The 17416-nt window shown below is 36.6% G+C and overlaps 2 protein-coding genes across 2 annotated transcripts in view; both read right to left on the bottom strand.

The window, feature by feature from the left end:
• The window catches only part of LOC136833955 (eye-specific diacylglycerol kinase-like), an 850760-nt gene that overhangs the window by 593660 nt on the left and 239684 nt on the right, over nucleotides 1–17416 (bottom strand). The window lies entirely within an intron of this gene.
• Nucleotides 1–17416, bottom strand: part of LOC136833831 (eye-specific diacylglycerol kinase-like) — a 57163-nt gene that overhangs the window by 34211 nt on the left and 5536 nt on the right. The window contains 1 exon segment of the mRNA XM_067096130.1: nucleotides 7165–7292. Coding sequence (XP_066952231.1) covers nucleotides 7165–7292 — 128 coding nt within the window.

Raw genomic sequence — 17416 nt, 5'->3', positions numbered from 1 at the left:
GTACACTGATGGTTATTCGATCAGTACGATGTTTAAATTTCATCCATCCTCAGGGACTACAACATATACTCTCTCTCTCTCTTTCTCCAGTTAGTATGAACACTAACTTTATGTAAAATAAACTTGCTGGAGAACTCGATCTGCACTTAAGCGGAATATGACACTCTAACACCATTACTATTTTGGAACCAGCGGCTTTTTTTTTTTTTTTTTCCCTTAGTTAATTACCTTAAAAAAATTCTCGAAGGTTCTCCAGTTTTCAAAGCTCGATCATTTCAATTTAACTGGATAGTTTGCTGTGAAGATTTCGCAGCCTTGCAGACTAACGGCGTCGGGTAAATTAAAGCGGTCATTTGCTAAGCCTTGGGATTTCAAGTGCATTCTGCACCGCCAACCACGAAAATGATCAGGGAGGAATTCACAAGAGTCTTGAGACGCCCGAAAGGAAGTCTAAAGGGGAAGATCAAATATTCCGAGCAAGTCAAGTTGTCAGTGGCAGGAGTCCTAACATTATGAGTAATGAAAATATTTCTAGGATGAAATATTATTTCACTTGGAATGCTGACACAATTTCCAGTAAACAACGTGGTTCATGCGTCCATGCTTACAATCTGGTTCATACACAAAAATCCTCCTGTATGCGTCAGTAACCTAGATGTTGTGACACCAGTTTTAATAGATGTAATCTAAATCAATCGATCCTTCATGTAAAGATGTAGCGTTATTGATTATAAAACGCTCACCCGAGATGCGGGAAGAAAATACCAAATTTTTTTTTGCCAAATCGCTGCAGGGTTAAAAGAACACATATTTCATTTACTGGTAATTAAACATGTTTTAATCATATGCCAACTCATTTTTATTAGGATGCAAGAGATTTATTATTCTTTGGAAAATTACGGCTTTAAAAATACGGGCATCTGTTTATGGGTAATGCTTTGATATTAACGTAAAATTTTAACTCCAACAAAATATTAATACCCAAAACGCCAGAGAGAGAGAGAGAGAGAGAGAGAGAGAGAGAGAGAGAGAGAGAGAGCGTAAATGATGTGAGAACGATAAATCACGACAGTAAATCCTCAATGAAGCATGGACACCGCTCTGGGTAGGTTTGCCGATGAGGAAATCTATTTACTTCCTTGAAAGGCAATTCTCTTATGAGAATGTTTTCGCCGTATTCCTCATCTGAACAACACAAGACCCTCATAAAATGGAAGAAATTCTAAAATATGCAACTCTTCAAAATAAATAGCATTTGCAAGAGATCGAGACACGGATAAAATTTCTACCCACAACTCTGTTCTTTGTAAAGTTTTATTGATTTTTGAAGCCGTAAGAAAAAATGTGGTGCGGTGAAGCCGTAGGCAATAGCACGGCTTTGAGGAAACTTGAATGGGAGGAAACCGTGCACACATAACAGGGCAATTTTTCGAGCTAACGGCCACAAAAAATGCCTTCATTAGGTTGAACGCTTACTCATGATTCAGGACTTAGTGTGAATGAATTACTGACTTCATCGAGCATTACTTTTCATGGTGTGCCTACAAGCTTCTACTTTTTGCACCAACGCCAGAACCGCTCTTGATTCTCTCTCTCTCTCTATCTCTAAGAATTCGGTTCCTCATTGGGCGGGTGGGTTCCGTTCTCAGCTAGCACTCTGCTGGCCCCGCGTTCGATTCTCCGACCGAACAATGAAGATTAGAGGAATTTATTTCTGGTGACAGAAATTCATTTCTCGCTATAATGTGGTTCGGATCCCACAATAAGCTGTAGGTCCCGTTGATAAGTAACCAGCTGGTTCTTAGCCACGTAAAATAAATCTAATCCTTCGGGCCAGCCCTCTCAAGGAGAGCTGTTAATCAGCTCAGTGATCTGGTTAAACTAAAGTATACTTAACTTTCTCTAAGAATTCGGTTGTGACACTTGGTTCCAGTACGTTTATTTACTACTGATATGGATCTCTTCACAATGGGGTCATCGCTAGGAGGTCATTGTGAATAACTAACCACACCTCTGTTTTGCAAATGAGCAGCTTTTCCTTAGGAAATAAAAATAATGTTAAGTAAATGTTTGCTATACGACGTCATTAAAAATTAATGAAGCAGAAATTTTAGGCTCCCTAAAAGTTCAGAGAGCATCACAGAAAAATTTGTTTATTGTGATCATTCAAGTGTTCTAAGATTCCCTCGTTTTATCTGTCAAAATATTTCTATGAAATATCCAGATTATTTAGCAACACCCCTACACCTAAAGATGCATTAAGGGAATAACAGATCCTAGTTACAAAAGAAAAAGAAACTCCGTGTTTTCGAGATTTTTTTCTGACGCGAACACCTGATATATGAATGTGAAATGTGATCGTGGTGCCACAGTTTTTTTAAGCTACTTCGATGCACGAAATCTGCAAAATGAGAGAGATAGACACACCTCGAAAATCCAGGGTTGTAAAAATCGCAAACGAGGTGAATTCCATCCCCTGCAATTTACAGATGCACTACTCCTTTTCCAATTCTTCCGAGACACATAAACGCGTGGCGTAGTCCACAGGAAGGCGAAAATTCGTCCAAGATCAAAATAGTATATATATTTGTTTGTAGTAGCGAGTGGGATACCAATATGCTCCAGCAAAGTATTTGTCCAATTTCAATCCTTGCAACATTTCTTTTTGTTCATTTTTTTAAACAGAGGTAATGTACCATGCATACTAATAATTTTTATGTTGGAAACAAAAACCCTCCTAAAAGCCAGAATTTTTCTTTGGTATAGCGTGTTCAGTGATGTAGATTTCAAGCGTATGAAGAGTCGTATTTGTCTCGGCTTCTCACGTATTGTAGTTTTTATTCATCCAGTTTTGAGGACTTGAAAATTGAAATAAACATTACATCTATCTGCATAGTCGCTGGAGAAAATATTCCCTTGGTTTCTGTGCTCCGGAAAATAAAGAAATGTGCTGTCACAACCACAAAACCAGGCTTCAGACTTTTTATGTTCTATTTATACACTTAAATATGAGATACACGGAAACTGAAGCTATTTAGAAAGTTACAATTATATAATGTTCATTACCGAGGTACTATAAATAGTGCAATTTTGTTTCAACCGTAGCCGAACATTCAAATTCTGTTTATATATATATATATATATATATATATATATATATATATATATATATATATATACATACATACATATATATGTATAAATGTATACACACACACAAATGAATATATATATGTATGTATGTATGTGTATATATATATATATATATATATATATATATATATATATATATATATATATATATATATATATATACACATGCACATACATATGCACATACACACACCCTTTTGCAGGGTTTTGATTTTCAACATGAAAATTATTAGTAATCACGTCACAGTACCTTTGTTTAAAATATCAATGAAAAGAACTGTGTGTGTATATATGTACAGTATATATGTGTATATATATACACACACATACATACTTATAAATTAAATATATATAACCATAAACTTCAGAGTAAAGGCCACATGGAAAAAAACCTCAACATTTTCCCCCAACAATCACGTGGACGAAGTTATTTTCTCTGGCAGCATATTAACGGAAAATAACGAGGGGGAGCTGAAGGAAGGAGTTTTAAGAGCAGCAGCAAACCAAGAAGATGTTCGTCATTAAAAATATGGCGTAGAGGGCCCTGAAGTATCTAACGGGAGGGGAGGAGGGCAGAGCAACTCAACAAGAAGTTCATGTCTAAGTACTACGACAAAGTAGTTACACCCAGACGCCCACGCCATCTCAAAAATACATCAAGCGGAAGGACTCTTATAAAACTTAAATCATCTTGTCATCCACTTTACAGGAATTAGTCGATAATGATACGCAGAAAAAACAGTAAAAATTAAGAAGCTTGAAAGGAATTTTCTGTCAGAGCCATGTGGCCCCCTCCATAAAAAGGCTTATAATATTGCTCTATTTCTTTCGTTAAAAATAACGTCTTACAACTCACTTTGAGACGCAGTAAACAGCGGAAACACTCTCATCCAACTTCATCGTTGAACGCTGATGAGTGAGGGACTGGGAATCTCAGAAATGAAAACTGATATTATATATATATAAATATATATATAATTGCCCCTGCAATGACCAGCGCTAGGCTGCATATGACGCTACTGTGGACTGACGAGGCCAAACTCTCTCTTCATCTCCAGCCAAATTCTCGAAAACGGTAAAATCGATCAGATATCCCTTCAAATGGTCAACGTCCAATAATTCGTCTCAAGTTTATTAAGATTATTGCCTACTAATATCAGGGTAAAAATTAAAGGGGGGGAAAAAAGTAAAGCGTGAATGTTGGAGGCGACACATGAATGGACAGTGTCCTTGTAAAAAGTCAGAATGTAGCATACCGCTGTGTTAACCTTTACAACGAAACTAATCTCACACTTAATGGTCAACCCACGTCTTACACTTAACATTCCTTGAATTAAAGTTGAAAATCTATGTAACTGTGAACAAACTGCTTTCATTTCAATTTTGTCAAATTGTCCACTGCCCACCTCAAAATGATTATGTGCAAAACCACAAGGAACTTTCAACATCAGTTTTGAAAAGTAAAGAATTACTCGAAAAGAAATGTAATTTATAATGTCCGTTCAAAAAGAATGATTTTTTTTCCGGACATCTTTCGAGATTTCTGACATTTAGCACTCAAGTAAATACCAGCACACTTTCCTGCTCTAATGACACACTTCAAACTTTTTAAGACAGGTCCTCTACTCTCCTGTTACTAAAAAGTAAAATTTTATCACAATTTTTTGAAGACTTCAAAGTTTATGCTCCTCTAGTTGAGGCACATTTTATTAAAAAGATACTTTCCACTAAATTTTCCTGAAATTTAAACGTTGATGCACCTTACGGTACTCAAATTTTTCGACTGATTTGATTAACAGCCTCAATACGTCATGGGATCAACATTATGGATGACTGAACTGATTTAATACAAAGATAATTTTTTTTATATATTTAAAAGCAATAAATAAAAAATGAGGTGAGAAACAAGATATAATAATCAATACTATGTCATGTCAATACCTGTCAGTTTTAGATATGACCGATGTATTGCAGAACTAGCTATCTAAAGAAAATACACTTTAAACATTCAAACAGAACCTCTTCTAAAAATATCTCTTCCCAATATAAATCAGTCAATTGATTTGTGAATAAACACACAAATACACATACACACATACACACACACAAACTAAGCACCACAAACACATTGAAGGGAAGTGGATCAATACAAAATTGAAGGAAAACACGTTCCACTAAGATTTCTTGTTTGGTGCTTAAAGAAATTCTAAAGCAGAAGTCTATTCACAAACATGAACCTCGGAATACCAGTGATTTCCTCGAGTTAGGTCACCTGATTCTTTACCGACTCTGAAATATTAACAGCCTGTCATGTGACTGACGTTACGACCCGTCCACCCTCAGATTTATCTCCGGAATCACTAGAGGAATATCAGATTCTTAAATCCATCGGCGTAATCACACTCTTAGTCTCAAGCTATGGCTGTTCTTTAGAGTAAGTCAAGGGAGTCTCACCTACGTCGTCAGTGTCTACCACAGATTCCTGTTCGTAATTTGTCGGGGATGAGCTGTGGATTTTACATTCCATAAATAATAAATGAATATAACTTTGCTTTGATGAATTAAATGGGCAGTAAGTATTAATTTGCTCGAAGGTGATAAAGTTCACTAAATACCACCTGCAATGACAAAACCTCCGTTAGGAAACAAAAGTAAGCTAAAATCAAGACCAGTGTCGAACAGTACGTGGATTAAAAAAAAAATGTTCCTTTTAATCACTTGCTTTTCTGAGGTTTGTATTAGTTAAACTTTAACGTGATGTCCACAATCTTTAAAAATATAAATTTGATAAAGCAAAACACAAAGTGAATTTCTTAAAAAAAAAAAAAAAAAAACTTCAGTTTTCTAAGTGGTAGTTATATGAAAAATGTGATTATATGCACAATTACAAACTCATTTATATCTGAAGACGCAGGAAAAAATGCCCAAATAATAAGTTGCTATATTCACGACTCCTCCATTGCGTAACGTGATGCGAATCTCGGAGCATGCAAATGGAAAAAACCCTGTGACGTTCTATACACAAGCAAACTTATCAGCCTTTTATCCGAATGTTATTTGTCAATGAACAACTCTCCGTGAAATTGAAAGAGCTGCACAATTTCCATTTTAAAACGTAATAAAATAGTTTTCGAAATCAATCTCTACAAACGAAAGGGAAATGTATCAAGGCTTTCAACAGAATGTCTTGTCTTCTTATTCCTAGAAAAATGTCTAGAAGTTAAAGGCCGCTAAAATACAGGTAAAAATGTATTGCGTACGTAACACCAACTCAACTCCCAAATTCGCAGGGCGCACTAAATCATCCAATTCGAAAGTAAAGAAATTAATTCTGCAGCATGTTTTCATTAAAAGTGAGGGAACAACTGTTTTAATCAGATGTAACTTATATACTGACGAGAAATATATATAAAAACTTAAATTGCTTTACTACGTAATGTTTATAAAAACTTCACTAGTTATAAAACTAATCTTGCCATAAAATGTAATGTTTAACATAATTTTTAACGCCTATAAACTTGCTATAAACCGTAATGTTTAACATTATTTTTGACGTCTACAGTAAAAAAGTGTTAAGTATCCATCGTGCAACTCTCAGTCGTTTCAATATGCAATACCATACTTCCTGCTAAAAATGAAGCATCATTAATTTACACTCATGTTAGAGCTTCACTAAAAAGTGAATGAAATAAAAAAATGTTCTTAGCTATGTAACGTTTGCTTCTAACACCCGGGTCCACCAGAGAAATGAAATCTTTTTAAGTGCTATTTGCAACACTGACTAATGATTACTCAGAGAGCGTTAACTTAATTAACCGCATAGATTCAGAGAAACGCTACAAAAGACCAAAGTGGAATATTCAGCGCTCGGCCTGAAAACACTCTTCTTCGCTTTCGCTTCGTCAAGAGAGAAACACCCTACAGAATTACCTGTGTTTCCCGAACTTGTGCCTTCGGTTTAACGAATACGGCTCAGTGTGATAATGGTGCGAATAATGACTTCCATCTTACCTTGTCTCTTCCTTTCCTCTTGGTGGAGGCTCTCTTCTTGGGTGACTTTCGCAGAGATGACTTGAATGAGCCGCGTCGAGGCAGTTTAACGATCCAAGATGGCGGAACGATGATGCTCTGATGTATACCTGTCGACGAAAAAGGAATAAGAAAACGAAGTTAGTGGATTTTTTCTTTATGTTACACAGCACAGGTGGGGAAAAATGGGATGAAAATAAGTCATGTAAGATAATATGACACAATAAATAACTGTTAAGAACTCACAGAGAGAGAAGTCAAAGCCCTCAATTAGAGAGAGCTGAGAGAGAGAGAGAGAGAGAGAGAATTTTAATAACGAAATAAAAGCCGGAACATCATCATAATCGGGAATATGAAAACTTGAGAAGCATCAGTCTTGAAAACTACGAATAGCTAACCATTTAGGTAAAAAAGAAAACTATTTCATATTAATACCGAAATGCATTCAGCTAGATTACTTTTAGTTTAATGGCGTTCTAAGTTAAGTTAGCAATGCGAAGAGTTAGATGAATTTGGTTATAAATTATTCACTTCTTTAAGAACTTGCCAGAGAAAGGTATCGATTTCAAGGATTTGTAGGAAATCTATACACACACACAAACTTCAACTGAACGTTCGTAGTATCAGAGATTTTTTCATTCAGTGACTTCAGATCAGTTATCCAAAACGATTTTTTTTATTCGATACTCGAAAATTCCTTGGCAAGATTTATTTTTTAATGTATATACTCTTGCATTTTCTAGAATAGCAAGCAAACTTTTTTCAAGAAAAAACATCTGTAGTTCTCTACAATCACTACTTGTGATAAAATACCTTGCAAGGAATATCTTTGTTTCACTGAATATGTAAATAATTTCGAAGACTCTTTGCGAGAAAAAAGAAGAATTTATATTTCTAAAATATGTAAATAATTTATCTCAAAGGACTGAATATTTCAGTATATCTGAATATTTATCATTTTGTTTTATCACAACCAAATGGGTTTGCTATCTCTTTGGGATGATATTCTCTACGTTAAAATGAGATTTTCATGGTACGTTCAAGAAACTTGTCTCTAAACACAGTACTGAGAAGTCCCAAAATAATGTCACTTTCTTTTACCCACAGTGATAAATTTATATACATAACATATTCTCTCTCTTTCTCTTTCTCTCTCACACATATATATAATACACATATATATACACAGTTATGGCGTTCGTTGATATCAAGGATCTCTGCCAGGATTCTGAAATACAGATGGCGTTCAGGTTACAATGAAACGAGAGGCAAACTGCAGCGTTCCTGAAATTAAGCAAACGTTTGATCCTGCCTCAAGTTTCGAATGTCGACGTGTACACCACGACAGAGACGAGACGTACAAAGGGATTCGCGAAGACTTCATCAAATCTCAGTTTGCCAGTGATTAGCACCGTTCCTTCCCTTAACTAAACTCTTCCGGTCAGTAAAGAAGTCTCTCGTTCTCATTAAAACCTGTTAGATTTTTTTAATAAATCCCTAGATGAAGCGGAAGGGGAGAAGGAGGTAGTTGGGCCACTTCATCTCTCAGCACGATGAAGAGGGATTGGAAGGCATTTATTTAAAGGTGAATTTTCTGGTTACTGATCGTTCTCAACAACTGCCTGTAATGGACAACTTCAATTCCGCCTTATTACGGGGCCATTTCTTCTTTCTACTAATTCTAGGTATCATTTACAATTATAAAATCAACAAGGTTTCGCAACATTCATTTTACATTTATCAAAAGAAATAGTCGCACTTTGGCTTCTGGAAAATATCCAGAGATATAGAGAGAGAGAGTACTCTGTTGGTTGGTTAGGCATTATCGTGATTTGCGGACTTACAAACTTACGAACATGAGGCATTCCAGTCCCTTGTTGTCACTTTTTCCACGAAGGCCGGTAACCATAGGTTATTGGCGTTTTTACCGAAAATAAAACTTAAGGTTAAAGGAAAAATTTAATGAACGATATAATTTTTTCAAGATATAAAAAATCATCTGAAGGAAAAATAATGCCTTCAAGAAAACCAAATAGGATATAATTCAAGCTGGAAAAATATTTTGTCTTAATACCTGGAGATCAGTTAGCCAAGTCACAAGTTTCGCCTCCTGCAGGTCATTATTATTGCAATATGACCCCTCGCCCTCTTTTTTTATAACAGCGTAAGTAAATGGAAGCAAAATTCGTTAAAGACAACTCAGTTCTACAGGGGAGCTGAATGGAGTCTTGGTAATCGCATGATGCTTTGACAGCTATGAGGAGTGCCGCTTTCCGTTGGTTAAAAGAAGAAATACAAGGGATCTTCTTTTTTTGTTTCTGTGTGTATGTGTGTAAGTGCGTGTATGTACACACAAACACCCACACACATGTGTATATATATATATATATATATATATATATATATATATATATATATATATATGTATATATATATACAGTACTTGAAATCATCAGAAGACATATTATGCAGCTGTAAACACGGGGAAAAAGAAACACTAGGCATAAAGATGTCGTATTTTCATGATTCATTTTCCATAATTCTTTTAGTTCTGAGGGGAGATAATGCAATTTAATCAGAATGACAACTTTGAATAATCATTAACGTTAAAAATTCTATTTACGCACAGCACATGAATTCACTACTGAGTTATGTCCTTTTCGTAATAATTTTTTCCTTTCATGTATAATTATATTGCCCGTCAAAGACTCCATTGAAGTACATTTATGTGCAGATTTTCAGAAGCTCAGTGGCCGATGGGACAGGCAACCTAATATTCTTTTCTAACTCGAGCGATATTTCATTGCTTCTACTTTAGAAGTGTACCTTGTAACGACGAGTTGGGATAAATTATATTTCAAAATAAAAAACCAGTTACTGAATTACGTAATCCGAGAACTACCAGAAAGAAAAATGCGCTGGAAGAAGTTCCCTAACAGGTGTTACTAATCCGCCTGCGAGGAGACAGGTTTCGTTTTTAAGCACAATTGCATAATGATCGAAATTGTGCCTGTCTGAAAAGGAGAACAAACTACCTTCAGTTCCATCCTATCGAGGAAGGATCGAAAAGATGGACGACCCCAAAATGTGGGAGTCATACCTCAAACAAATTGAAATTGATTCCCGAAAAACTTCCAACTAAGCTTCCATTCTCCTTTGATCTTGATTCTTTAAACTGCAGTGCTGCTTTCTTCTTATTTTTCCGTATTTTGATTTTTTCATCTACCATTTTAAATGAAATGATGACACTGAAACCTCAAAAATCCATCTTCAACTTCGCTCTCTGGCGTGCTTCACTCAATTGGCCCAATTTTCCAATGCTATGTAATTCGATATGTTTTTTTCTGTAATAAAGGTGTCAATTCAGCTGTTCCAGTAGTGTTATGTATCCATGCAATATAGGATTTCATCAATTCCAAAGTTAATACATAGTGCTTTACTCACAACGGACAAGAGAAATTCGTTCACAAATGTTATAACTCCAATTGGGTATTTTCAAATCGGAAAACTTCACCTTCTGGGAGTGTTCCATCTTACAGGTCGCTTCCATTTTTATTATTATATATTATATGCATGTATATATGTATGTGTATGTATATATATATGTATACATATTGTATATTTGTATATATTATATATATGCATATATTGTGTATGTATATACATACATATATATCGAAGAACGATAATGATTACAAAAAAATGTTCTAAATACAAGTAGACATTGTTAAAATTATATATATATATATATATATATATATATATATATATATATATATATATATATATATATATAATCACGTATTTTCTAGCGGCTTCCTTTATGGGCCAGCTATTATCAATACATGCCTGTTGGTCAACTGTTCTTTTCCACAGCATTCTTCAGTACAGTCCACATTGAAGACACTTTTCGAAAACGTCATATTAAATTTGACTTTCCCTACCTCGTGTCTTGGAAACATAACGCATCTAGGAACAATTTTGTTGCCTTAGCAGGAAGATTTCCCTCTTAAAACAGGTTAATGCTGTTTCAAAATTTGCAATCTCTCTCTCTCTCTCTCTCCAAGAACTGCTTCACAAATTACAATCCCCCTGCGAGCTACTACCTCAGGCTAGCTATTACGGAGACGTCACCGGGAATTTTCCCACGACATTCGGGATAGCTTAGTACTTAATAGATTAATTGAAAGTCGCTGTGAGAAATTGGGCGCTGTCGGCAAGAGGAAATTGCATGAAGGCAGCGCTCAAACCCTAAAAGCAAATTTTTACTATCTTGTGGAAAAGAATGTGCTTGTGTTCTTCATACACGTGCATCAGGTATTAAATCCAGTGCCTTAGCATACAGTAATGGTCTCCAGTATATCTAAATTTCATACTTGCTGACCGTGGATAGAGAAAGAGAGTGAGGCAGACAGGCATATCATATATGCAAAGGTCAACCTCAGAACGACAGAAGAAAATAAAAGGCTTGGGTTTATTAAAATTATGATGCCAATGAAAATGCTCCATTTGGATCTTCTACAAAAGAGGCAACTGAACACCTAATTAAATCTGGAGTTCCCGTACTATTTCTAATAACCATGCATCATGGCCAAAGGTCAACCATTCAAAGAATTTGTTATACATAATGGAAATTGTGTGTTTGTGGAAGATTTCAACTCGAAAACTAAGGAACGCAGAAAAGGGACCATTTCGCTTTGCATCAGGATAGCAAACCTCATTCTTGAGAACATCTTATTCCTCACCCAAATTACAGATTTGATAGAATAGATTATTAATCAGTCTAAATCGTCTAAACCGAGGGAGAGAGAGAGAGAGAGAGAGAGAGAGAGAGAGAGAGAGGGATGCAAGTTATACAAACAAACATGATCTTTCGTGGCCCTACGGAATTCATAAATAAGAAAGAAAAATTCCTAAGCACTGCATTCTGAGTTTATATGCCAACAAAAGACTGACCTAAAAATTCTGTCAGGACCACATTACAGACTAAATAATTATCATTCCAGTTTATGTATCTCTCTCCTAGCACCGCTCAAACATGGAAAGGTTGGGATGAAGTTTGAACATGAAATCTACAATAAAACTCGACAAATTAATATCTTATTCGAAAGCCCCTCAAACTGTCATTTCCTTTCACCATTAGAGTTTCTGTGAATGAGAGAATTAAATTCACAAGAACCCTGTAAGATTTACGTTTCAGAACTCGATTCGTTTTCCAACAGTGTCACGAGAGAGAGAGAAATTTAACCAGATGCAGCTAGCGCACCCAGTCATCTTTTCCCCATAATATTTACAGTTCAGAAAAGTATCAGATTTCCAAGTGTCCTATAGCATAATAGGAGAGAGAGAGAGAGAGAGAGAGAGAGAGAGAGAGAGAGAGAGAGAGAGAGAGTGCAGCTAGTGTGCTCAATACATTATCCCTGCATGACTACTGGAGCAGAACATGATTCTTTTTCAACAGAGTCCCAGAGATAGAGAGAGAGAGGAGAGAGAGAGAGAGATTCTAATCTGTTTTATTAATGATAAAATTTTTGCTCATCCATAATACAACTGCGCTTCTATGAAATTAAGGCGGTAAACAGCACTGAAAATTCCCTGTAATGTAAGACGGAAAAAATCCATGGCACCAGCAACGTAAATTAATCTCAACGCATGAGGCGTGATGATGTCACCTGCTGTAACCTAGCTTTCGGAGGGAGCATGGTCTCTGGGTGTAGATATACGCCCTCGAGTCTGCAAATTCCTCAACAGGACACAATCTTTTCTTTCTGGAATCTGATGATATTTTCAGTTTGTAGTGATAACAAGAAACTATATATCCTCGTAAAAGATAAGTAAACAACAAACCATTCTGTTCTGTACTGTAAATGAACAACAAGGTCATTTCTCTTCATCTGTTAAGCATTCAACGCCGCGTCTCCTTTTATGAATATTTAGGGGTAAATTTTGCAGTTTCACATCAGGCAACGTCTCTTTAAGACTGGAAAATACACCGACGCCCAAAATGCTGTCTTGTCTTTCATAAGTTTACCAAAATAAAAACAGAATTGGTCTTTCCCCTCTTTGGCTGCTGAGTGTTTGGCCGTTTCTAAGTAGAAGCCTACATTTCAACTATTCAGTGATTACGAGTAAATTTGTATTTTATGTGAACATACAGAAAAGAAATAAAGGTAGCCAAATTTTCATCGATTCTTCTGCTATCAGTATACAGGACCCTATGCTGGAATAATTTATGATACATATTCGAATACAAACTAAAAATAAACTGCGTTGTACGTGGATTTTTTCAACATTAAGCCATTTCCTCTAACGGGGATGGCTCTGGCGAAAAAAGCAACGTGCATACACTGTCACAATCATAATTCAGCTGCAGAATCAACAATGAGCCCCTGTGCTAAAAACTTCCAAAACATTAACTGCCTCATATACCTACACAGACGGTTCATCCACTTCGTATAAAGCCCTACAACATCTGCTGTTCCATTCAACTCACGCTCCCTGAATAATAAGGCCCTTGCTTCCAATGCCTCTTTCACTGCATTCATCACTAACTTCCTTGAGCTTCCGAATTATACACTTTTCACCATCACATCGTCGCCCATTTTTCACACATGACCGGACAATCTCAAAACCACTCGAATCCATCCTGTCTCCTCACATATCTTGGCATTTCTCACCATCTAAATTCCTATGCTTTAGGTACTTTGCAACGCAACAACTTCAACTTTTTTCTAACATTTGTATTCAATATTCACTCCCCTTGGCTCGCATGAAAGTATCTTCACAATAACACACACCCTGCCACCTTTATTGCTTCAGCTATTCTACAACTCGCCTCCTCTCTCATCCTCCCACCAGACGCCATTATTTAAAAGACTTATCAACATTCATTGCTCCGTCTTCTGGTGTCCTTTAATCACACAACCTTAATCATGTTCTTACTGGCTTTAACATACTTCTTTTGCACTCACTAATTTCTGGTTTTTCCTCGCTATCCGCAATCAGCACTGTATCATTTGCGAATATCAACGATCTACTACTTTCAAGACTCACTGCACAAATGTGCACCAACGTCTAACTTCCTTTCAGTGACCTTGCGTCACACCATTCATAAAGATATTAAACAACCATAAATGCGGTACACCCAGTTATATGCCAAACCAGTCACTCTTAGATACATATTCTAACAAGTGCTTTACTTCCATCATAAATTCTTGTAATTGTTATCAGCAATTTATATTTTATAACATTCATCCTCAACATCCTCCATGTTGCTGGAATGAATTCATTCATAAGCACTAAAGAATATTATTCCCCGGTAATTCATACAGTTCCATCAATCACCTATACCATAGACAATGGAACAACTATTCCTCTACGTCATTCTTCAACCTTCCTCCATTCAGATATCTTAAAAGCCTTATCATCACTGTACCACAGCATCTCACTTGTACGCCATAACTCCGCTGTCCTTCCATTCTCAGCTGTTATGTCCTCACAGCCGCCAGCATTTTTCAAACTGACACTGATGATTTTCCTGTCTTGAACCACTCGTCCTCCCTCTTTAATTTTTCACATTCAACAAATCTTCTCAAAGTACCTACCCATCGATCCAAGACTGATTCGAAGCAACATCTCTCCTATTGCCCTCTTCCTCTAAATCCACTTGCACATGAATCTCTCTCTCGACATTTATTTGCCTGCAGATCAATTTAATCCCTTCGAAGTTCTTGTTTGACCCCCACCCTCTACATTTTATGACATGTCTTCTTTACTCTCTTAAGTCTTTTTATATGTGTGTGTGTATGTGTGTATATATATATATATATATATATGTATGTATGTATGTATGTATATATATCCTACTGTCGGCCAAATTACAGTAGTTTATTTAAAAATGCACACTACAAGTGTCAAAACTAATAAATTTTTGGGATTAAGGGCTCATTGACCTTTCCGTAAGCGGAAAGGTGTTTAGAACCCTATCGTGGTCGCGAGACGATTCTTCATCAGGTTAAAGGACTTTGACCTTCGTGGAGGCCGGAATCATAGACTGACAGGAGATCTGGGGAACACCAACGCGAGGGCCAAAGGTGGTGACAGCTCTTAAAAGAAGGACGTTTGTAACACTTAGAGAGAACACTCCAGAACCTCTACAGAGGAGAGAGGTTGAGACTTGGATCTCCTCTCAGAGGACAAGGATTAAGAAAAAAATCTAAACATTTCATGTATTTGTGAAGGAAAACTTGGGTAAAAAGCAGAGATAAAAATAAAAATGCTTCCATGTTTTGCAGATTGACAACCTTGATGTTGATTTTTCTGATATGACTAATATTTTCATGATTGACAGACAAGAATGTGTTTAGCGCATTTGGACCAGAGCAAAATCTAGGAATTTGAGGTAAATGTTATAACAGATTTGGTTTAAATTTGGTCAGAAACTTGTCTGCAATCATAAACTCAAATGAAAAGTTTCTGTTTTCTCTTACATCATGCTTCACACCAATTTGAGTTCTAGAGGGCAGAAATTTCTGTATGCGAGTGTGTGTGTGTGTGTGTGTGTGTGTTGTGTATGTGTGTATGTGTGTGTGTTTGTGTGTGTGTGTTTGTGCTACTTTTTATTTACAGTCACGTGGATACTGAAAATAATTCTTCCAACACAGAAATAGAATTATCTAAGTTGAAACTACTGACGCCCCATTACCAAAGAAAAGAACACGGAACAAATATTAGCTGGCGACATAAAACGATCCAAGGACGACTCAGCAGATAATTCGCACAAAGGCTGATAATGGAGACGGAAAAGATTTAGGAGGCCATTTGTGTCACTTTTTAACAAGAGATACCAACGTGTGACCACCAGAAGAAGAAAAGCTGGATGACTGGAAGAAACGGAAAATCCTCGACGACCAGGAATGGCCACAACATTTAGAAGAAGATTAGAGGACAAAGAAGAGGAAAGAAAGCACAGGAAGGAACTCGAAGGCTCTGCAGCAAGAAGTAGTTGCGTAGACGAAGGGCAAAGAATAGCGGGACTTGAATTGCAAGACGAGATACGATCATTATGGTGGGTAATAAGATGAAAATTCTGCAGATTGCAGGAAAGAGAGAGAGTCTAGTTCTCTTCATTCAGACTATATTTAACTCTGCTTTTAAACTCCATTAGAAATGACTTTTGCTCTTTATTTGCATTTACATCTCAACACCCAACGTTACTGACAACGTTGGGTTTTTACGCACTTATCTCCTTACCTTTATCAGTAGTTTCCTCTCTACATTCCTTTAGTCTCGTCTCTTTACCTCTTTGTAAACTGACGTCTCATCCTAGCGTTTGCATTCTCCCTCAATAAAGACAATCGACTTGGAGATATGAATCCCATCCAGTTCACAAATCCTAGTGACCAATAACCATTACTCACACAGAGATGATGAGGACGGGTGTTGTTTTACATGTCACAATAATCTTATCATGATTATTAATTAGAGTTTCAACAAAAGGTTTTTTCTAAAACTTGAAATGAGTGCCGACTGTGTCGTTCATTAAGCATTAGTTGGCATCTACAAATTCATTGCCTGCATCCTTTACACTGACCTATCTATACCTCCCTTTACTCTCATATTTTTATTGCTCTTCCTTTAAAATGTCAATCACTCTTTTGATTTCTTCTCAAACTCTCTCTCTCTCTCTCTCTCTCTCTCTCTCTCCCGCGTATTGACCTTTAGACTTTGTGTAATATACATAAAAGGTTTTCTTGTGTCATAATATCTTCTATGAAGAGCGACATTTGCCTCAAGCTGAGAGGCCCCATGTAGTGTACTTAGGGCTTTACTCCTCGTCATTACTGGGCTTTGGGAGGAGCCTCACAGGAGTCGGGAGGGGTAGGCAAACGCCCGCTGAATGAAGGTTGAGGAAAAGGTGTGTGGAAAATCAGTCAATATCTGTTAATATCCGGGAACGTCAGCGGAACATTTGGGACCCAAAATGAGATCTGTGCCGCCTTGACCGCTCTCTGGAAATCGACAAGGTGAAATATGGATAAAAATCTATTAAATTGAATCCGAGTTCTGGTTATGATATGATGCCGAGCGGGTGCGCCTGTTTGTCTAACAGTTTTCCTTGCTAGAGGTACAGGAAGCATGTTGATACGCTCTGCTGTGTCTGTTTGTTATGCCACAATAAAGGGTGCCCTCGTGGTTGGGCTCTTATGAAAAACAATTTATGACAGTTTTCGTC

Source organism: Macrobrachium rosenbergii, chromosome 52 (genome assembly GCF_040412425.1).
Source record: "Macrobrachium rosenbergii isolate ZJJX-2024 chromosome 52, ASM4041242v1, whole genome shotgun sequence".
Lineage (NCBI taxonomy): Eukaryota > Metazoa > Arthropoda > Malacostraca > Decapoda > Palaemonidae > Macrobrachium > Macrobrachium rosenbergii.
The sequence above is the reverse complement of the archived record's forward strand: the minus strand, read 5'-3'. Positions and strand labels throughout refer to the sequence as shown.